The sequence below is a fragment of the Engraulis encrasicolus genome, chromosome 12 (genome assembly GCF_034702125.1).
Source record: "Engraulis encrasicolus isolate BLACKSEA-1 chromosome 12, IST_EnEncr_1.0, whole genome shotgun sequence".
Taxonomy (NCBI): Eukaryota; Metazoa; Chordata; class Actinopteri; order Clupeiformes; family Engraulidae; genus Engraulis; species Engraulis encrasicolus.
In genome coordinates, this window is record NC_085868.1 from 15,618,413 (window position 1) to 15,642,332 (window position 23,920).

The 23,920-nt window shown below is 45.6% G+C and overlaps 1 protein-coding gene across 1 annotated transcript in view; it reads right to left on the reverse strand.

The window, feature by feature from the left end:
- LOC134459363 (WD repeat-containing protein 70) overlaps positions 1-23,920 on the reverse strand; it is a 131,225-nt gene that overhangs the window by 61,528 nt on the left and 45,777 nt on the right. Inside the window, exon 10 of the mRNA XM_063211701.1 lies at positions 13,049-13,223. Within this exon, the coding sequence (XP_063067771.1) occupies positions 13,049-13,223 (175 nt within the window). The remainder of the gene's footprint in view (positions 1-13,048; positions 13,224-23,920) is intronic.

Consider the following 23,920-nt stretch of genomic DNA (forward strand, 5'->3'; position numbering starts at 1 on the left):
AGGACGCTCTCAAAAGTAGGTCACGATTAAATCCCGATTAAAATCATGAGTTCGATTTCACTATTTTATCACGATTTTGATTATTTTTCGATTAATTGTGCAGCCCTATATAGGGCATTTGCCTGCATTATGACAGGACAGTGAAGATAGACAAGAAAGTAGTAGGAGAGAGAGATACAGTGGTGCTCATATGTTTACATACCCCAGCAGAATATACGCTTTCTCTGCGATTTCTCACGAAATATGACGGATTACACAAAACCTTTTTTTTCACTCATTGCTAGTGACTGGCTTAAGATATTTATTAGCAATATTCTGTGTTTACTCTTTCAAAAGCATGATCACAACCCAAACTACCCAAATGACCCTGTTCAAAAGTTTACATACCCTAGTTTCTGATGCTGAATATGGCCCTGTTTAACATCAAGGTCCGCTCTAAGTTTGTTTGTGGTAGTTGTGGATAAGGCTCTTAATGTTCTCAGATGACAAAACAGCACATTCTTCCTGGCAGAATGGTTGTTTCCTATAATATCTTTGGGTGTCTTGCTGGAACCTCACATTTGAGGTTTCCCCTGAGTGGCTCAATGATGTTGACATCAGGAGAGTGAGATGGTCGCTCAAAAACCTTCATTTTATTCTTTCTGAAGCTAATGATGGGTTGATTTGGCTTTCTGTGTCAAAATATTGTGATATTGGCACTGTTGGAATTTCAATTCAGAAATTCAATATGAGGGGTTTGTTTGGAATCAAGCCAATGGGCAAGGGAATCATTGCATTGCAATGATCATTGCAAGGGAAATTGTTCAGGAGGCATAGGACAACCAACAAATAACTTCAGGTGAAATATAGGACAACATGAAAAAATGTTTTAAACTGTACAGGAAAGAGGCACTTGAGGAAAGATGGACTGTTGGGGGTTGCCAGGAGAAAGCCATTACTACAAAAATGCAAACATGTTATTTTGCATATGATACACCAAATAGCATAGTGAGAAGCATCAGAATGCATGTGACAGTCATTTGGAAAAATTAGATCAATATGGAACTTTTTTCAGCCACTATTAACAGTAGGGGTGTGCAAAATAATCGTCATATCGATGCATCGCGATACTTATTTTCACGATATACTGCATCGATTCATGACAAGGTATCGTGATACTTATTTTCTCAATATACTGCATGGATTCATGACAATTGATTATTTGATAACAATAAAATTCGATTTGCCACGGGTTATTTTGTTCAGTAGAGAATAGGTAATATTTCTGTTGTGATGTAAGCTCTCTCCCAGATGATAGAATGCTTAAATAGAATGAACTGACTTAAGAAAGCTACACAGCAAATGACAAATAAGATGTATTTTACACATTTACTGAAGTAAATATCGCAATGCATCACAGTAGTACATGAATCGCAATGCATCGTGATAGAATCGCATCGTGGCATGTGTATTGTGATGCGCATCGAATCGTGAACCCTTTGCCAATACCCACGCCTAATTAACAGTACCATTTGGAGAACAGTCAACGGAGCCTATGATGAAAGTTACACCATCCCTTCTGTGAAACATGGTTATGGACCACTGATGTCATGGGGACATTTGAGTTACAAATGCACTACACTTTTGGTCCATACTCACAGAATGATGAATACATTGCCCCGTGAAAAATACTGGAGGAAACTTGACACTCATCAGCCTTGAATCTGCACATGGTCCATTGTTTGAACATGCCAACATGACAATATTTCAGCACAGAAAGCCAAATCAACCCGTCATTAGCTTCAGAAAGAATAAAATGAAGTTTTTATGCGACCTTCTCACTCTTCTGATCTCAACATCATCGAGCCACTCAGGGGAAACCTCAAATGTGAGGTTCCAGCAAGACACCCAAAGGTATTATAGGAAACAACCATTCTGCCAGGAAGAATGTGCTGTTTTGTCATCAGAGAACATTAAGAGCCTTATCCACAACTATCACAAACAATTTGGAGCGGTCCCTGATGTTAAACAGGGCCATATTCAGCATCAGAAACTAGGGTATGTAAACTTTTGAACAGGGTCATTTGGGTAGTTTGGGTTGTGATCATGCTTTTGAAAGAGTAAACACAGAATACTGCTAATAAATACATTAAGCCAGTCACTAGCAATGAGTGAAAAAAAAGGTTTTGTGTAATCTGGAAAATACCTCTGGCAGGACTTGAACCCGGGTCCTTGGATATATTAATATAGTATAATATAGTATATGGTAAGGCACCTGATTAGGTTGGAATCTGAGGAAGACCGAGAGGCCGAAACGTCATTGCCATTGAATGAATGAATAAAACAAAGAAAAAATAACTTAAAGAAGAAAAAAAATCCAAAGGAGTGTGCAAACCTTTTTCAGAAAACACGTAATCTTTTTGTTCAGCACCAGGGATTGTGCACAAGTAACTCTCTACAAAGGCACCTGATTAGCCCACAGAGGCTGGTCAATTTCTATTTCATCACAGAATACATGAGGGATAAAGGGAGGAGTTGCACACAGGAGCTTAATGCAACTCAGAGAAACTGTAATAAAAAGCAGAAAATAAAGAAAAGAGCACAACAACAAGGGCATCCTTTAGGAACACTGATGGTGGGCTGGATAGGAGTCCCAAAACATTTGTTACCCACTTTGTGTTAAAAAGACAAAATAAAAATAAAGAAAAGACGGTCTGAATTCCATTCAGCTCCTGTGTGCAACTCCTTCTTCTCTCTCCTGAATTACTCTTTCGGCATAACGAACTGAGCACAACTTCCTAAGAAAGACCGAGGCGCGGACACCAGTTATACCTTTGCATCACAGAATGCATCCAATGCAGCATCATGGATATACCAAATTTGAGCACTACAGGGACAAAGCTGTGGGTCTAAATGTTGGGGCTTCGCTCCCACCTTTCGAAATATAGCATGCCCTCGCAATGACCTCCCAACTCCAGATCCAGTTAAATCTTCAGACACAGACACACAAAAGGCAGGTCTTACTCTCAGCAGTGTGCGTCGGGATTATAGGAAGATCTGATTACCCTATAGATCCAGTGGCCTTTATGCTCCTTTATTACCGTACAACACAGGAAGAGACTGATTGAGACACGCTACAGTCAGGCCCATCAAAACAAGGTAAGTACACTTGGCAATCGCTTAGGGCCCAGAGTTTGAAGGCAACCCTTTGATAATCACTGGTAATGTATTGAAACAACAGCAACTATCACTTTTGTCAGCAGCAATTCCCTAATTCTATGACCAAATGGGGAATGACTCTTATTGAAATACCTTAGCGGGGCCCCTGGAGGGAAGTCCATGTCCCCTTCGCCTAGGGCCCTCTAAATACCTTGAAACGGTCCCAGCTACAGTAATGAAAAACGATTCAAACCACACCAGAGGCTGTTGTACAAAGAAGGAGGACTGGAAATAATGCAGATTTTCTCACATCAATGAAAACACTTGGCCCTTGGTGCCCATGTCTCCTCTGCTGCATCAGTTTAAAGAACATCAGTTGCATGCAGTGACTGCAGTCCACTCTTCGGAAGCCAGTTCAGTTTTTAGAGGTCTTTGCACGTGACATAAGTCTGTGGACCTTTGATTTGGTTCTGGGCCCCCCACCCTCTCCTCTTACTGCTCCTCCCCATCCTGCTGCTACACCTGTCATCACCTGCTTCCCAACCGGCCCGCGTCGCGCTCCACCTGCACCCAACCACCGAGGGGTCATCCGTCCATTCACTCACTGCTGCTGCTAAACGGATGGAATTTCAATCGCAGTCACTTATGAGGAGGTGCGAAAAAGGAAGGGATAAAAAATGATCGTGACTGTAACAGTGAGATGTCTCATCTGTGCGTCGTTTGGGTTTTGTCTGCGGATTGCACCATGTTGTATCACGTAGTATACGAACACACGGTTTCACCCTGAATATAAAAAAAGTTCCATGTGACTGCAGGTGTTCTGAAATTGCATCCCTAACTATTCAAGCTGATATCTACAACTTCTGGTATAGGATAAGTGTGTTCGTATAATTTCCTCATTGATTCTTTATTACTTGACAGTTTGTATATTTGCACCGATCAATAACTTAATCAAGGATCAGTATGCAGATGAAGTGCATATCCCCATTCACCAATGTAAGAAAATACTCCCACAGAACACAGGCTCACCCAGGCTCTGGTTATTCTCAGCACATACAGCAAGTCACCCAATGAAGCAGACTTGATCCCACACCTGGTCCAAGAGCTTTAGGACATGCAGCTCTATGGCAGAACTTCATCCTACATAAAATACTCTTTCCCAGGCGTTTGTCACAAGTATGGAAATCGTTTTTTAAAACTAAAAAAGACATCCCTTAAAAGCTGTAGGTTCAAAACCTGCCTTTAGAGGCTTTTGAGGACAGAGTCCTTTCCGGCCCTTTCCGGTGGTCCTTTGTGGATGTCTTACCTGGAGAGACGTTTACAGGCAAGGCCCTGAGGCCTTCACCTCCCTTCCCCCCTTAGGGAAGCTGGTGGGAAACCCCAGTTGTGTCAGTTTCTGTATTTATGACCTCGTCCACAGGAAAGAAACTGCCTGAGTGTGAACAAACTTGCCCAGATGTGTGAACTGAGCACAGGCACGGTGAGAGAGAGAGAGAGAGAGAGAGAGAGAGAGAGAGAGAGAGAGAGAGAGAGAGAGAGAGAGAGAGAGAGAGAGAGAGAGAGAGAGAGAGAGAGAGAGAGAGAGAGATAGAGAGCTGTGCTGCCGAATGAGTCCTGCACTGCTAGCACTGCTGCTACCGAGTCTCTCCAAGCTCTGCCACAGCTGGACAGAAAGCAATCAAGCCATGAGGCGCGCATGAGTATTGGCCTCTCGTCAGGGGAGGAATAGGCCACTCGGAGTCTGCAAGTGCAACCCCCTCCACCACCACCACTGCCACCGCCGCGAGTACCATGACTACCCCCTCCACCACCACCGCCGCCGCGAGCACCATGACTACCCACCTTATTGCTTCTGGCAGCGGCGTAAACTCCGTGGTGATTTACAGTGTCGGTTTTTGAGGCGGGGAGCCGCAGGCTGATGGATTGGGAAGCGGTATGGTATGAAGACATGGGATCATGTGCGAGAGAGGGGAAGGGGAAGGGGAAGGGGACAGGGTGAGAGCATCGGGATGAGGTGGGGAGGAGTGGGGTGAGAGGGGAGGGGGAAGGAGGGTTTTCAATGAAAGACACAGCAGGGTGTCAGCTGACATGTGCTGTCACTTTCGCACACTCCCTCTCTCTCTAACACACACACACACACACACACACACACCTGGTGACACTTGCACATACTGCATACAGTATGTACAGTTGCAGTGCACACCTGGTCGCATTGGCAACGATGTTTGTCCTTTTCTGACACGTTCAAGTATGTTCTCTTTCAAACTCTGAACACTTTAAACACATGTTTTTGTGTTCATTTAGTTTAATAAAATAACTTTCGGTGCTATTATTGAAAAAAAAGAAATGCTGACTGACATCACATACAGTACATTAGGGCTGGGTTCATACTGTCATGCACATATTATCTGTTTCATATCTATGAACACACACAGGCACACGCACCAGCTCATGTACAGTCTCTCTCTCTCTCTCTTTCACACACACACACACACACACACACACACACACACACACACACACACACACACACACACACACACACACACACACACACACACACACACACACACACACACACACACACACACACACACACACACACACACACACACACACACACACACACACACTGTCATATACAGTGTCACACATACACACACACAGTGATATCCAATGAAGGATAAGAGCAGCTGTTGAAGGATCTGGCCACTTGATCCTCTGAACCAGCACGAGTTCAGATTCAGAACTCACTTGGAAAGGTTCACGTTCAGAGAGGTCATCACAAAGCTGTGTGTGTGTGTGCGTGCGTGCGTGCGTGCGTATAGATGACTGTTGGTGTGTGTCGAACGCCCGCCTGTACTATATTTATGTAATGCTACTGGGTTAACATAGTTAGGAACAGTTGTGCTTGGATAAGATCTTCGCTGGCCTCTTCCGAGGATGTAACTGAACCCCCAAGAGAGCCCACCTCCCCCCCGACCCCCAACCCAGCCCAGCCCAGCCCTGATCGTCCAATGAGCCCCTGTAGCCCTGCACGCTGTCTGGAACTGAAAATTTGCAAACTCTCCAGCAATGACCCTGGAAGAAGAGCACAGCATAAGGAGAGTAAAGGCTGTGCGTGTGTGTCGTGTGTGTGTGTGTGTGTGTGTGGGGGTCTGTGTGTGTGCGAGAGAGAGAGAGACAGAGAGAGTGAGGGTGTTTGTGTGGATGGGTTTGGGGCGTGGGTGCATCCGTGTGTGCCCGGCAGTAACTCCTGGGTTAGGTTTCATGCCGAGGTACGAAGCAGGAAGAGAAGATTAACGGGGGGAAGCACACCAAAGCAAAGCACTTTATGAATGAGCGCTGGGGAACGGGGCAGATTTCTTTCACCTCTACAACCATTAAGGTCCTCGCAGGGGCCTATAAATAAAACACACACAGACGCTACAACCGAGCTCTCAAGAGAACAGAGTATGACTATTTATGACCACGGAGAGAGAGATGCAAGGTTCAATACGAATCCATCTCCCTGTTCAGAGTGAAAACTGAAATACAGAGTTTGATATTCTGAGGAGAGTAGTCCCTTATACTGAGGGGGGGAGCAGGTTAAATGTGAGACAACCCTTACATCTCTGTAATATTCAAGACGTGAGGTCATCGGAATATTAGAAGAAGAAAAAAAAACATGACTTCACTAGAGAAGACAGATCACCTAGCAACCACAAAGAGGCAAGGGCCAGTGACGGAATGCAGGTGGAATGAACGATTCTTAGAACAGGCATGCAATCCGTTGCCCCCAAAGAGCCCAGCCATGCCCTTAGAACAGACCTTTCTAGAATCCATCAAAGGACTCAATCAGAGCTGACCAACATTCTTTCAGAGCAAAGCCTGTCCTTCCCAATCACTTCCAAGTTGAAGGCCCAACGTTGAGGTCAGTTAACAGATTGCTTCTGTCTGTCCACATTTTCTGCTTCTGAGAAAACGAATGGTGGCAGTGGTAGGAGCTGAGGAGGTACTTGCATTTCTCGCTGTTACTTAGCACAAAGCTGTGTATCAATTGGACAATGCCGGACAAGAGGCTGGCATTGAACAGATTCTTTATTCTGAACAACAAAGCGTAAGATTGATTTTTACCCTGCGTCATAGTTTCTTTCTCCTGTTGAAGAGCTGATCTCATCTCGTGAGGTAATGTCTAAGGCAACCAACCACCTCAAGCAGGTCCAATCCGTCCACATGGCACGTAATGGGCAATCGGGGGCATGCAAAGGGCCCGCTTCATTCCACCTTCAACGCTATCAGATTTACTACCGATTACGAGAAAGTGCAACGACCAGGAGGGGGGGTAGAGTAAACCAAATCTCCTGAACTGCCCTGGTGACACCTGTGGAAGACCAGTGGGGGGAGAGAGAGAGAGAGAGAGAGAGAGAGAGAGAGAGAGAGAGAGAGAGAGAGAGAGAGAGAGAGAGAGAGAGAGAGAGAGAGAGAGAGAGAGAGAGAGAGAGAGAGAGAGAGAGAGAGAGGACCTCATGACCTGTAATTGTCTGAAGGGTAGAGTGAGGGAGAGGTGAAGAAGGGAAGAGTGGGTGCACGGCCTCCCTCTAACCATCCCCACCAAACCCCAGCCCCCCGCCATCACACAAGAGCAGCCTGTTATTGTTAGCTGCTGAGGAATGCTAGTTAAATATTTAGTCTGGGGGAACAAGCAGTAATAAATTACAGTTACATCTCTGCCCACACCGGCTGCTCTTGGGTAGTGCGGGGCACTTGGAGGCGGCGGGCTGAAGGGGTACCGAGGACTGGAAATAAAAGCTGGGCTGTCACCGCAAGACGGTCAACACGACACAAAGAAATGATTGCACACATTCATGAGTCACAGTCAATTCTCTTCCTTCACTGTGCAGGAGGCCAGATTGTCTCTCATTTTCACACAAACGAGCGCTGTTGTGTGCCCTAGTTGCTATTTTGCGAATGTCTGTCATCAACAGGTGCTGCAACCATTTCAACCATCTTCCTCCACTCCCCCTTAAACAATCCAATATTGCATTCAAGTGCCAAAAGGCTCTCTTTACAAGTTCTTACAAAGCACCGGAGGGATTTTCATCCATCCAAAACACAGCCAGTTGCAGAAGCGCTTGCAACACCCCAAGTGCTGCATTCAAACTTGTGACCCCTTTTTTCCCAGCTCCTCAGTCCATATAGCACTGGAACCGAGCCATGGGTGGAGGTATGCAGGACACCTGGGGACAGTGTCTGCAATCTAAACGGCGATAAGTTACGGCCCGGGTCTTACAGGCCCGCGGCTCTGCACAGTGTAAAGGGCTCTCTGCCTTTGAGTCTGTGTTTGAATAAATAAACCCGCGCACCCTTGGGGAAAAGGAACGCCTTTCCAAAAAGGTGAGGATTCACCAGGGGTGACTTACATCATTTTTAAGTGCTTGTGTCTTTTCGTGCCAATCTAAAAAGAGGACACACGGCCAGAGTACACACAGTGCTCTGTGCACGGAAGGGGGGGCACAGCAAAGGCAGAACATGAGTGTCTCATCATGACTGATCAGACACAGGCGTCTTTTTCCTACCCCCAAAATACCAAAGACTGAAATGACATCTGAGAATCAAAACACTGCTGCAAGAATGAACAACTGTGGCCCATTCATTCTTGATAATACCCACAACAGGAATGGGGAACGCGTTTTTGTTGAGCATTCAAAGCCCAATAAACACAGATGCAGGAACTGGATCATTTCAAAATGAGGTGAAGGAAGTGTATTCGGGGACATTGCTTTGAGCTAACTGTATTTTTGGATTCAAACAAGGTATTGAGTGAAAGGAAAAAACTTGTACAGAAAGCAGCTCACATCATGTCAATGGCCTGATTTGTTTATACTTGTTCCGTTCCTTAAATGAAGCCAGTGTTGGTTAATGGCTTATGAAAACATGTACTGCTTCACCGCTGTCAAAAACAAAGACAAGGGAAGCTCTTGGCATTAAAACACCTTAGCGAACCAAGACAGGCTTGAGTCAACTACTGAACCAGACATGCCCGATATGAGGCATAGAAATACTTTAGATCTCTGATCATGCTGTCAGGAGATCAATCAGCAACATCCACACACTCCAGACATAGCAAAGATGACGACAAAGGAAAAGAAGAGAGCAAGAGAGGGGGGAAAAATGAAGGTTGAACAGAGGCAAGGCCGAAAGACAGACAGAGAGAGAGAGAGAGAGAGAGAGGGAGAGAAAAAGAGAGAGAATGTGAGAGGAGAACGAATGATAGAATGAAAGATAAAGAAAGAAAATACAAGATAGAGAGAGAGAGAGAGAGAGAGAGAGAGAGAGAGAGAGAACAAGAGAGAGTGAGGGAAGGAACGAGGGAGAGACGAGCCCATATGCTCTGCATTAACTCCTCTCATTCCTGCTACCAATTAAAGTCCCCGTCGGAGTCCGGACCAGCTCCTAATGACAGTAATCCCTCCTGACATGAGGATTAATGCTGTAGTGATTTTCATGCAGGTTTTACATGCCAGTCCAGTGGATGTGTGGCTCTGTCTCCCCATGGGTTTGAGTTTGGGGTTCGATGCAGAGAGACGGCTGGATGGTCGGGCTCCTTGCACGAGCATTACAGAGCACGACTTCAAGTTAGCATCTGACAGCCATAAGACCCCCGTTCACACGTCACACGAGTTGAGAAACGTGGCGCTAATGGTGTGAAACGTAATTCAGTATGACAGCCCACAGCAAGGACACCTACTTTGGTATCAGTGAAATTGGGAGAAATTCCCTCCCTATCCACTCCCCCAAACCCCTTTCTGCTGGACCAAAGGGCTTCCACATCTCCTTATTTTTCCCCCATCTTGTAAAGTGCAGAGTGTGAGGAGAATAAAGTGGGGAAGGGGCTTAGTGTCAGGCGACTGCGTGACATCTGGAAGGGAGAGGGAGGCTGAGGAATGGAGTGAAGGGCCAAAGCAACTTCACCTCTGTGCTGATTCATACAACTGAAACCGCGCCACCTGGCAATTTCCTGCTGGCGCACGCACAAAGGGCAGAGTACAGGGCACAGATAAGGAGACTTCATAGACATTCAGAGGGATTATGGAAAAACCTACTGGGAAAACTGAGCATGAATGTATTTAATGGTGGTTTTACAGCGACAAGTGCATGAAAAGTGGGACTTGCGGCAGTAAGCTGTACAGTAGATTAGATTGTCAAATTCAGGTTTATGACTGCACAGAGAAATTCGTAGGCAACTCCAAAAACATTAACATTTCATTCAGTGATATAGTATTTCTTAACTGAGCGGCAATATAATAATGTACTACACTGTTACGTAGACTGTTCCACATAAGGTGAAAACAGGGTTCTGTTATTCAGCACCACAAGGACAGTGTCAGGGATCTATTAACGTCAGATGGAACCAGGTTTCCTCGGTTGCTGCTGAAATCCCATAACAGTTTTCAGGAGTCCACAGAGACTTGACAAGGCACATAGGTGGGTCTTGAGATTTCACAGACTGGGAAATCTATCACCTACCTGACCATACTTGTATTTTCACATGTGCTGCAATAACCCATGGTGTTACCTACCTTACAGTAACTCTAAACTCTCACTTGAGGTCTAAGGCTCCTCAGGTCATCCATGACACTTGCAGGAGGAGCCACTTATTTTTCCCGTTCCTTGTGCATACTATGTGACTTCCATAAGACCTCCAAGGTGCTTTGAGGTTGACGATGCAAGGAGCAATGATGGTGCAGTCAAGAAAGCACAGTACAAAACCAGTGGCTTCAACTGAAGGCAATGCCAAAAGCACAGCAGGTTTAAAATCAGACTGGTCCCAGATTAGCAAAAAGCTCCATTGTGCTCATAATTGCATTACAGTACAGCATGATGACTGGCGGCCACAAATACCTGAACTACAGACAGTACATACCGGCCTTTCACATTCTCTCCCTGAAAATAAGCAGAGCGTTTGCTGAACCTCCACTGCACCCGTCCTTCTCCCTTCTCAGGAACACAATTCTACGTACCACACGCATACAAATGATGCCTTCAACCTCAGCTAAAAGACCAACTTCAAACGCCAACACACACAGAGCCCAAATTTAAACACTGAATCAGGAAAAAGGAACGTTGCCTTTGATTACTTAATTGCTCCGATGAACTAATAATGGAAAAAGTAGAAAGAAAAGATAATTAGCCTTTCCACTTAGCTTGTTCTACCTACTCAATCACTACACGACACTGTGTTGTTACCTCATAAGTGATTCCTTACGGCTATTCCAGAAAAACCCCACTACGCTGTTCATCCATTACATATAAAAATAACTTCAACCATCCATCAACCATGTTATCTAAATCTTGGATTTGAAAACTTCAGAGGATCAGTGCCAGGAATAGCTGCATCTATGGCCATACTTCTCAGTCTGAAATGTTTCCTAACAGACTTTAAAACCATGAAATAAAGACACACATTCTGATCATATCACATTTAGTCCACTGTGATCAGATAGGCTTTACGTCCTTTAAGCCCGTCTTTAAAGCGGTTTATATGGTCATAAAACAAGTTTGCTGAGCTTGCCATATTTGGCAAACAGTCTGGGAATACAAACCACACGAGCAGACCAATTGATGGTATTGCAAGAGCGTGACTAATGATCTGTGAATTAATTTTACTACTTGAGATGTAAGCGTGGCTCAGCCAGCAGCCAAAAGTCTAGCCGACCCTCGTGCCTCTGCAGGCTGTGGAGAAGATGTTAAACTAAACACATGGGTAAAAGATGGGTTTTTTGTATCCTCTTGAAAATTAATTTTTGTTCCCTCTCTTCTGACCCGGGATTTATGAGATATTGACATCATGTGTTAGTCTTGGCATGTTTACAACATTGCTTATTTGGTGTCACTATTCCCTCTTCTCTTTCCCACACTCTTATTCACCATCCTTTCTTCACTTATTTATTGTGCATTGTTATTTTAGTGGCAACGTTGTGGGAATATGAAAAACGATTGGGATGGGAAGATTTGGACAGATGCGCAACATTTCCTGCTGGAGGTCTCAGCTTCTGAGACACAGTCGCAAAACCAAAACAGTGTCAAAACTCAAAAATGTAAAAGGGCAACATTGCAGTATTCCTCACGTATACACTGCTGACACAGCCTTAAGAATTTGCTGGATAGCATGGATATTCTCCAAGGTGACTCGCCACAGCCGCCATTACTCGACCCCAGAGCCCTGAACTTTGACCAGCCTCCACACCCGCATTAGTTCCATACAGAACATCCTGCCCTGATATTACACAGAGAGGGAGCCCAGAGAGTTTATTTACATCATTTCTGTAAACACAACCCTTTTTTTCTATCCTTGGCATGGCCGTGACCTGGCTAAAGTCAGTGACCTTTTGAACTTTCACAACATTTGCTAGGGCAGCCCTTGCGGTGGACCTTGTTTTCTGCAAACTGTGATTTTATACTTTCCATAATTAATACAGATCTGCACCATTTGAACCGCTGGGTCATTCTGCCCACCCATGGCTTGATTTCTTTGTAGTTGAAAAAAAAAAACTGTGCATACCTTTCCCTTAATACTGCAAGACTGGTGGCATGTGCTATGAATTTTCTCAGCTGTGAGCACGATTTCTTATTAGGAATTGACATGGCATTTGTTGGGTGGCTAAGGGGGCTTTTGACAGCAGAATATTGAGTGAATCATACACCAATAACTTTGACAGCAATGCAGTCCCTGGACCACAGCTGGTTTAGTGAATCAGATGGAACAAATGTGGAAGGATTTACAGTCTCTAGAACCTGGAATGTTCATGCCTCAGCAACTTATCGGACAGTGAGGTAAAATCACAGTCCCATTTCACTGTGGGGCACAATACATACTAGCTGAACAAATGAAATAGAAAAAAAACTCCTCTTTCGTGGGTCAACTTACGCTGAGGTTGCGGTCCCAGATCTGGATGGTGCCATCTTGGCAGCCAGCGGCGATCAGCTTCCCGTCCCGGCTGTAGGTGCAGCACGTCGGGGTGACTCGCTTGCCCGTCAGGCTTCGAGGCTTGAATACGGCCTTGTGTTTCTTCTCCGAGTTCACGTCCCACGTACGCACAGTGCTGTGCAGGGTAAAGGGGGTGGCAGCCAGACAAGGGGGGGAAAAAAGAAAGGGGGGGGGGGGGGGAGAATTGATTAAGTGAGAGAGAGATACAGCAGATGACAGGAATGACTGTGTAAAGCTGAATTGTCACTTGAAGAGAAAGTAGAGGGCAACATTAAAGGCAAACAAAGCAAGGCCCGTTTCAAATTAAAAGCTTTGAAAAGCTAAAAAAAAAAGCTTTGTGAATCACACACGCACGCACTGATTAAAACAGACCACACCCCCATAGATGCGCCATCCACACATATAGCTCTGTGGTGCATTAGCCATTGCTCTCTCCCCTTTTCAAACAAATGGCCGAGCCCCTGCATGCAGCCTGAGACAACAGCTCCTTGACACTGCGCAAGACCCCAGCAGGTCTGACAGAGTGGAAAATTACACTAGAATAATGGGCCTGGGACCTTCCGCCAAAAAGGAAAGCAGACGCACAGTGGAAGTGAAGTGGTGGATTAGGATGGCTATGCAAGGGAATGGAAGGGGGGATGGGGATGGACCCCGACCCCCTCCACCCTCCACAGTCCGAATGGCTTTTTTTGTGCCTAAACACTAGACACGACGGTGCCGCATCTCTTGGGCTGTACTGGAGTGGAGGAGTCTCCTAAAGGCTCTAGATAGACTAGAGAGGACGTTAAATAGCGCTTAAGTATGTCCTGACCCCAGGAGGACGTATAAACACAAGGAACAGTAGATCAGGAAGACAGGCACATTGTGGGGTTTCCATGAAATTCCAATTTTCCTCTCGACATCTGCTCAACACATTACGGGCTTCTGCCGGCTGTACAACATGGAGAGCACATATGTGTGCACACAGAAACACACACACACACACACACACATGTACACGTACATGTACACATATACAGTATATGGACAGCAACACATAAGTATCCAGGGAAGTTGAGGGGGCAAAGAAATATGTTGTCAAAGGCTCAGGGAGAGAGGGGGTCCAGAATTGGGTCCTCATTACATATACTGAGTCGGAGGGAAGGGGGGCCCATTAGAGAACTTTGTCCTAGCCCAGTCAAAGTTATCAGTGGCCCTGTACTGTATGTATGGACACACTGTGTGCACACACAGACATAGACGCGCACACAGACACGCGCACACACACCATAACTCTAACATCACACAGATCGACTTGTTCTGTACATCCACATACGTGCTAACCCACACACACGCACTCTTCCACCTTCCAACCCCACATATTAATCGCTTTCATGGAAGATGGACTACTGAGTAGGGGGCAAATAAGAAACACACACATGCACAAACTGATTTATTGACATCCATCAGTGCTTCCCGCAGAATTTCCATTCGTCAAGGTGATGGGAGGGTTAGCACGAATCTGAGACAAGTGATCATCATCACTGGAAAGGTTATGTTGTGCAATTTCATATGAAAATCCCTAAAAGTATACAACATATGTTGAAACAACTTAAGAAATTCCATTCATGACACAAAATCTATACATTTTTCAGGGGACCAAGTGAAGGTAGTACAGTAGGTGTTTATAGTCAAGGCGGCCGCCTTCACGACAAAGTCCTGGGGGAAACCCTGTGCATGAAGCCTAAAACTACAGATCCAGTCAGGCACAAAATGAGGGCATATTGTTTGGAAAAATAGACTCAAATTCACCCAACCTAAACCAGGAGGACCTTCAAATTCGTTGGGTGAAGGAACAACAAGGAACAACAGGAACAGCAAGGAGAGAGAGGACAAAGAAGAAGGTGACAGATGGGGCACTGTACTAAATCAGAAGCAGACATGCACAACAAGAAATAGGAAGGGGTCAACACACAGGTCATTGCCACCATTCTACGACAGACACCGACAGGCAAGCTCCTTAGTGCAGTCAAGCAAGGCATCTCGGTCAGGCAAACATGAGGTCGTGAGGAGTTGGACAGAAGATGGGGAGACAGAGAGAGAGAGAGAGAGAGAGAGAGAGAGAGAGAGAGAGAGAGAGAGAGAGAGAGAGAGAGAGAGAGAGAGAGAGAGAGAGAGAGAGAGACGGCTGTGGGAGGGAGAGAGAGGAATACTGGCCATAGAGAGGGAATGAGGTGACACGGAGAGACAAGATACACAAGCGGTTCTGGGTCAGAGAGCAACTAAGACGACCACTCATCTGCCAGACGTTTGTTGCCCTCTTACAGACCTTCTCTAACTCTGTGTACATATACACATTCTTACACAGACATCAGATGCCACTGTCTATATTCAGGGTGCTTCTACACAACTAGTTTGACCAAATAGTCCTTACCAGGCAGTAAAAGTTTCTTACATAGTATACAGACTGATTGGGGCCCATCAGGGACCCATAGGGACATGGCCCCGAGCCTGGTCCATCTGTATTATTTTCTGACACCACCCAATCGCTCACTTTTCCACTCACTTCCTGTCCCTCTCAAACCTGTCTCCAATGTCCTATCAAACAGAAGACTTAAAAGTTCAAACGAGCCACTTAATGTTAAAACAAGGTCAACAGGCCTACAAGGATACAACCCCTTCAAAAAGAAAACTGCTTTTCGATGGGCCGACTGCCACAGTACAGGCTAAAGTAGTGTTTCTCAACGGGGGTGGTACAGCCCCCCAGGGGGCATTGGGAAGCCCAAGGGGGGCGTTGAGAAGGGTAAAGCTAAGAGGGGGTGGGGCTTAGTTCATTGGGGTGCATTAGTCTGTCATTTTTCTAATCTAAGGGGGCGTTGCCAGGCTTTTGTTAAGGCCAAGGGGGTGTTGGGAGGCTTATGATGAGTTTCAGGGGGCGTTTGTTCAAAAAAGGTTGAGAACCACTGATCTAAAGCATTTTAAACTCGACTAAAGAGATACAGATAGACACAAGTGGATATTAGGGGTGTAAATCACAGCCTCCATGGCGATACAATTCAATATCGATTTCTTACGGCAGTGATTGGATTATTCGATTTTGATACTTAAGAATGCCCCACGATATGATTTGATTTTTTTCCAATTACTTTTCCATTTCTATTATGTTATGGAGCGGGGGCATTGGGCAGGGGCCAGTGATTCGATTATTTTCGATACTTAAGAATGCCCCACGATGCGATGCGATTTGATTCGATCATTGGACGTAGGATCAATGCATCGATACATATCGATTATTATTTACACTCCTTGTAGATATGGAGAAACAGAATAGAACAGAACAGAAAAGAAGTCCAAATGAGTGACATAATTAAGTTCAACAGACATGCAGTCGTAAATATGTGATACAAAAAGAGATATATAGTTTAGTTCAACAGACATGCAGTCGAAAAAATATGTGATACAAAAAAGAGATACAAAGAGAGAGAAGGAAAGAAAAAAAAGCACAGTGCCGCGTAACCTTGCACAGGTTCTCTCACCCTGTCCATCCAAGCAGCTGCTTTTACCATCTTGACCTCTGAGGTCACAGAGGTCCTGCCAAGAGTGTAAACACACACGTGCCTCTGAACTGTGAACACACAGCCCGCCACACACACTCAAAGTGTTTAGACAGAGAGCCAAGCACACACGCGCACAGCAACCCACCCACCCACACACACACACACACACACACACACACACACACAGACACACGCCAGCCAGCCAGCCGACTCCTGCCTTTTGCCCCCTCACACGATGGCTGGCTGGCCTGTACTGTGCCTGGATTTGGGTTCGACTAATGGCGGATTCAGGCCTCCAAAACAGGAAGCTCTCAATCATGGGGATGGTTTGGGAAAGGATGGCAGTGAGTATGGAGGGGCACAAGCAGCAGCACTGCCAGGCCGCGAAGCGTTGAGTGATGATGACAAAGTTGTCTGGGCCGCCGAGAGAGGGAGAGAGGCATCAGGGGGCCACCGAGTTGGCGAGGTGAGGGGTGAGGAACGCCTGCTCTGCTCTGCTCTGCTCTGTGTCAGATGCCTATCTGAGGCTGCATATGTAGCCGACACTGAGGCTTACAGCAACAAAGACAGCAATGGTGGGAAAACCAGAATGGTGACACAGCACATCAGTTACTGTACCTTTATGTGGACTTTTTTTTGTAAGAAAACAAAATCTGCCCGTTCTTCCACCGTTTGACAGGATAGAAGAGACTGAGGGCAGGAAATGGCCAGGAGGGAGAGATGGGGCAGAGTCAGAGAAATAACTTTGGGTCAGAATCGAACCCGGGTCCCTGTGGAAGAGTATGGTACCTTAGCCCTTTGAGCTGAGGCCGAGGCCTGTATCATTTACCTTTAAACTAAACAATCATTTTTTTCATCTAAAATCATTTTTTTAATATCAGTACGTTTTCCACACTAAATCATGGGTAGCGGTACAGTACTAAAAAAAAAATCACTGCATCTTTAAGAATATTTTTAATCCATTTACACTAATGCGAGAGCAATAAAGTGATAAATGGGACTACCTTTGGCTGTCAGTCCAGTAAGGCAGAAAACAGACTGAACTAAGCACTGTTAAATGACACATGCCAGAAACCGTTTTCCCTGTAAGTTGAGCCTGCACCAGTACACCTTGCATGAACACATGCACACATGTACAATATGTCAGGGGTGGAACTTAATTTTTTCCCCCACCAGTCACAGTGGCAGGTAGATTTCAAAATCTACCAGTCACTCACTGTTTTTACCAGTCAAAGTGACTGGTGGGTTGAAAAATTTACCAGTCACCACTGAAATGTACCCGTCATTGTCAGGTGGACGGGTGCTTATTTCCATCCCTGGTACATGAACACATGCACACACGTATGCATGCACGCACACACGGGACCCTAGGTGATAAGAGACACAGTCCATGCAGCCACAGCAGAGCACAGCCAGTTTACGAGCCGATGTGACCATTCACACATAAACCCACCAGCTCAGAGCCTGCTGATCACACACGCACACACACACACGCACACACGCACCTACCCCTCCAACTCTGAGGTTAACATGCACACACACAAACACAGCCACACAAACATTTACAATGCACTGGCTTGGCCTAATATGTTTAAACTGGGCATGCTGTCTCACACAATTACAAACACACACAGCCACACACACACACACACACACACACACACACACACAACTTTAAACAGCTGCCTTGCATGCTCTGTCCCCCACTTACACACACACACACACGGCTCCATGTGTGAGATTCATGCAGATGTACACACTGTACAATGCTCCACCCCACACACACACACACACACATATACACTACACACACACACACACACACACAGGCTGTCAGATGCTATCGGCCTCTGATCCCGGGCAGACGAGTGTGGCTGGGACAGGCTCACAGATGGAGGGATGGATAAGGAGGAGAAATGAAAGAGGGACTGATCAAAGCGCCAGGCCTGTGGTAGAGGGGGGGGGCACGCCACGCCAGGGACTGTGTTGGCTGTCACCGCTGGTGATTATGGATGGACCAGTATGTGTGTGCGTGCGTGCAACATGCATGTGTGTGTGTGCGTGCGTGCAACATGCATGTGTGTGTGTGCGTAACGTGCATGTGTGTGTGTGTGTGTGTGTGTGTGTGTGCATGCGTGCACAATGTGCATGTGTGTGTAACAAATGTGTGTGTCTGTGTCCATGTGTGTGCATAATGTATGTGTGTACGTTGCTGCATGTGTGTACGTTGCTGCATGTGCGTGCGTGCGTGCGTGCGTGCGTGCGTGCGTGCGTGCGTGCGTGCGTGCGTGCGTGCGTGCGTGCGTGCGTGCGTGCGTGCGTGCGTGCGTGCGTGCGGTGGCCTTTTACTGTTTCTGGAGCAATGAAAGGGGCATGCAATGGGAGAAAGTGACGAGTGATGGTCCCCTCCCTCCTACACAGGGGAGAAGACTGCCGACCGCAGGAGGTAACTGCCTCCTACTGTGGGCCTCCACATAACCTCCACTGGGCCTAAAGCAGTGATTCCCAAACGGGGGGGTACGCAAGCACACTGCAGGGAAAAAACTTAATACTGCGGGAAAAAAATTGGACCAGTCCCATTGGGACAGAGGAAGAGATATAAAGCAAGAGTGAGCAGGCAGTCATGGTATACAGGTCTTGACACTGGCACCTGCCAACCGGCCAAATGCTGGTAAAACTTAGCTGTGGCCGGTAACAATTTCAGTGTCACTAACCAATTTGGCAGGAAGCTTCTGCTATGGTATGACATCAGAATAACGTATATTCTGCACTTTGCCTCTTGTGTATAAATTGTTTGTATTTAAGTTAAAGAAAAAGCTCAGTTACTCAGTTTCTATTTGTTTGTTTTATTTCCATGTAGAAACCCATGGAGTCATCTTCTTGCTTAAAGCACCTCATCCTCTGATGTTAGATGTACTGTGTCATGATAAAAGAAAAAAAATCAAATTTGTGGCTAGTAGAATAGCTGGATGGCTATTGACCACTAGCCACAGTGGCCAGCAAGCGAAAAAGTTAATGTCAAGCCCTGATGGTATGAGAAAAAGGGTTGGGGGGGTAGTGCAAGTCAACCACGTTTGGGGACCTAAAGGGTTAAACATTAAGACAGCATATATAGTGTACGGCACTACAAAGCCAAGAGGGAGTACGACTGTATTTTGTCAAATAGGTTTAGATTGGCAATTGCTCTTGGGATGTTTAATAATAACATCTCTTTGGCTCTGCAAATACATCTCGTATTCTTATCATGAAAGTGGTTTTCCGATTATGATGAGAGCATTGCCAACTACAAGTTTGATTAAGGGCCAAGAAAAAGTTTGAAGGCATTTTTTTCTCATTTGAAATGCATCTTGCCCCTGTTGAATAATGCAGAATTAATCTGCAGTGTTTTCTGGACTTTCTGGACACACCCAACTCCGCCTGTTTAACAGTCCTTCTCCAAGTCAGCCTGCTGATGGGGATGAAGTGGTTTAATGGGTGCAAGCAGGATCGCTGACAGCTTTAGCCAGGCCTAAGACAAAGTAATCTCAAAGCCCCCCACAATCCCACCCCCCAATTCATACAAAGTAGTGATGACACAATTCAGGGCCCCCCTTCTCCCCGGGCCAGGGACAACTGAGCCCTTTTGTCTCTTCCCTGGGTGTGAGTGTATTCCGAATGTGCAAAAGGCTGGCACTGCAAACGCTACGCTCCCTGACGAGGGACGACATGGAACACTTCATCTATATAGCCGACAACAGTTGCTGTCTAGCTGGACTGTACGTGAACCTCACAAGGCTCCCCCTTCACTGATTGCCCCGACTTGTTCTGCCGAGCCAACGATTTGGATTTCACACCCTGTTACCATAGAGATATGGTAAGGCACTTCAGCTCACTTTCCCCACCACTCACCACAGAAAACAAGTGCGCTCAGCAGCCATGAGGGGGGAAAAAAGCCCAAATTAGGCGATCCTAAGAAACACTGTAATCGAGCAAAGTGTGGGGTTTCATCTGAAAAAAATGGGAAACGCGGTTTGGAGGACAAGTGAGGAATGCGAGAAATGAATTAAAATGTGGCGGCGCTTAGCCAGGAGTCAGATATCGTGTTACGACCGATGAGACAACGCAGCTTGCTACTCACAATAACTCTAAAAACAACAGTGAAAGTCTGCTTCCTTATCGTGGCTATATTTCATTCCAGACTGATAATAGCCAACACATTAAAACATCACAGAAATCCAAAGTTATGTCCCCGGGATAGAACAGAAGTTCAAGTGCAGTTGGCACCTACGCCTATGTGCTGCTTGTGTTGCCCAGTGCAGGCACTCCACAAGATAGACAGATGTGAGGAAGGTACAGAACCCGCAGTGCCTTGGTTTTTCCAGACTGCCTGAATTAAATTTGGCCAATGCTGTAAAACAGTTTCGGTCACTAACTATTAATGTTTCCACGTGCACTGACGACTCTAAAGGGAAAATTGCATAATCTTCTTGTCTCCAATGGTCTTAAAAAAACCATTCAGATGTAATAATGGTCTGATACTATTATAAGTAGCATGGACTTCAACATGAGTCAAATGTCAGATGTGGTCACCTCCAGGCAATGTCTACTGTCAGTGACAAGTGTGAATGCAAGCGTTGTTTTGGTAAGTGGAGCCCGTTTGCCACAAGCTGGGAGCTATCTGCTGAAGGGTGTCTGGAGATTTGCCACTGTGCCTGGAGCTCATCCATGGACTAAGGAGGAAGAAGACAAGCTAGCAAGGCCCTCCAAGACGACACCTACTGGTGACATGATATGAATCAAAGGTCATCTTGATGGTTCTTGTAGTAGTGCTCGCAGTCCACTGAAACATCTCTACAATAATACCAAGTAGTTTTCAGTGGCGCTCACTCATGTATCATCATCAGTCTCTTCAGGCCGATTGGCCCATTTCTCCAAACTGCTCAAAGCTCTGAGTCTTTCATGAAAGAAGGATTTCCTTTAATGAATTAATTAAATTCATTAATTCATTCATTAATCACCTTCACAAGTCAGCTGATGCTGAAAGGAGTCATTTCTAGATGAATTGTGACTCTTCCAACTGTTTTCCACATGTAACTTACTGATGGTCCCAAAAGTATGACATGAAAAATAAAACCTACCATAACAAAATCTGATTTTATGTACCCCAAGAGACACATTTGCATTAGTATTGTCTGTTGGGATACTCTGGGATGAAAAGCAGTCAAACCGTGAGGGGAGATTATTTTTTTAATGATGGTGTAGATTTTCAGACAGACATGTACATGGGCACGTCACAGCCTCATATGAACTCCTCCTTAGTGACTTAAAGGTTTAAAACAACAACAACAGGGGGTCAAATATGGAAAAAATATAACTGTCTCTTGTGGTTCTGCTATTAGGTTCTCCAGGTAATGCATGGAGGTGAGTTAAAGTAGTCCATTCTGCTTTGCACAGTGGATCAGTTTGACATTGAAGGTCAAACACATCTCCCAAGAAAGAAATTTCCCCCTGCTGTGCCATCTAAGGCCTAGGCGTATGTGATGAAGCTGTGACATTCAACCATCTCTTCATGCCTTCATCAAGTTATCAATCATTCCAGAAATGACAGAGGATATTGCCAAAACAATGAGTTGACAAAAAAAACACAGTCCATCAATTCACACTTAAGCTGCTTCTTTTGATATTTGAGTAATTATGGCAGTAAATTTGTGGGAAAAACTCCCAGTGGTGGATGACTAAACACTCGAAACGTGTCTGTAAACCAAAATCATGGCTGACGAAAGGAGGAGAGAGGCAGGTCTGTGATCTATGCCGTTTTATCTTTGCAGTTGGAATTTCGCTCAACCACAGATATTTAGAGCAGTTGTACACACGAAAATAAACACACACACACAAACACACCCTAAAACAACACACAGCCCCCTTCACAGCAGTCCCGCTCTGGTGTTGACAGATATATTGATCACCGTCGCCACAGAAACCACAGGGCTCCAGAGGGCTCCCCATGGAAACGGGCTTCATTGCCCATCTGTTCTGGTCTGTGTGGGCTGACAGCTCCCCGCTACAACAGGTGGCAAACCTGCGGTAGTGACCTGAAGCAGAACCAAAACACACAAAAGTGGACCAGAACTACCATGGCGATAACGTGGACCTGGCTGCTGAACCCACTGACACTTGCAGCCGCGACTACAGTAAAACCCATGACCTCCTTTTGCTCCCTTCATTAGTGCTAAAGAGAAAAATCCGGGGCACAGTTGCTTATGTTGCTTATCACTCAATCCATACCATGAATGGACGCAGGCTCGAGTTCCGCCTGGGTCATTTGCCAAACCTATGCCCACCTTTCACTCGTTTCCAGCTATAATCTTCACTGCCCTACAATGAAAGCACGGTCAAAAGGCCTACAGAACTTTGCATCATTCCTCCAACCTGCAGTAGAGACTTTAAGCAGAACTTGCACACAAAAGTGGACCAGAACCATCATGCAGATATAGTACACCAGGCTACCGACTCAGGACACTAGTAGCCACGATAGCTCAGGGCTCTATGGTGTGCACATTTCACTCACTTTTGCGTGCAAAATTTTCAGCATGCATTTTTACTCTTCTCGGTTTGTATCTTGAGTTACTTAATAAGTAACAAAATACAAACACAATGCAAAATGGCGGAGTGATTACAAGGTGTGAGGAGTCTCCATGGAGGATGTTTGTGGAATAGGAAAACCTATTTATGCCCCCATTGATTTTCCTGTGCTCCTAAATTGTATAACAAATGTGTCCTGTGATAGCAAGAGAATAAGCCATGAACTCATTTTATTCCATTAATTAGTGGGTGGAGATCAGTGCTCAAGGAGACCCAGGTTCGAACGCAGCCTGAGTCATTTCCCAATCCCACCCCATCTTTCTCTCCCACTTCTCTTCACTGACTATATCGGAAATGGTCCAGAAAAGGCCATAAAATGTCTTAAAAAAATAGTGATCCACCACTGCATCCCTGATTTCTCTCTCTCTCTAATGCTCCATACGATGAATTAGGGCTGCACAATTAATCGAATTTTAATCAAAATCGCGATTTTGGCCGCCACGATCATAAAACATGAAAATCGCGATTTTATGGGAGGAAATTCAGTGTTCCATCTAAGCTGCGCGCACCTGCAGACTTGTGCACTGCTCGCACGTTCTCAGCACAAAGACATTTCAGCCAATAGTAATATTGTTGACAACTGTCTCTGGGTGGAGGATAAGTCTGTGAACCAATAAGCAGACAATACTGAGAGGGGGCGGGCGGCAGCATTTTG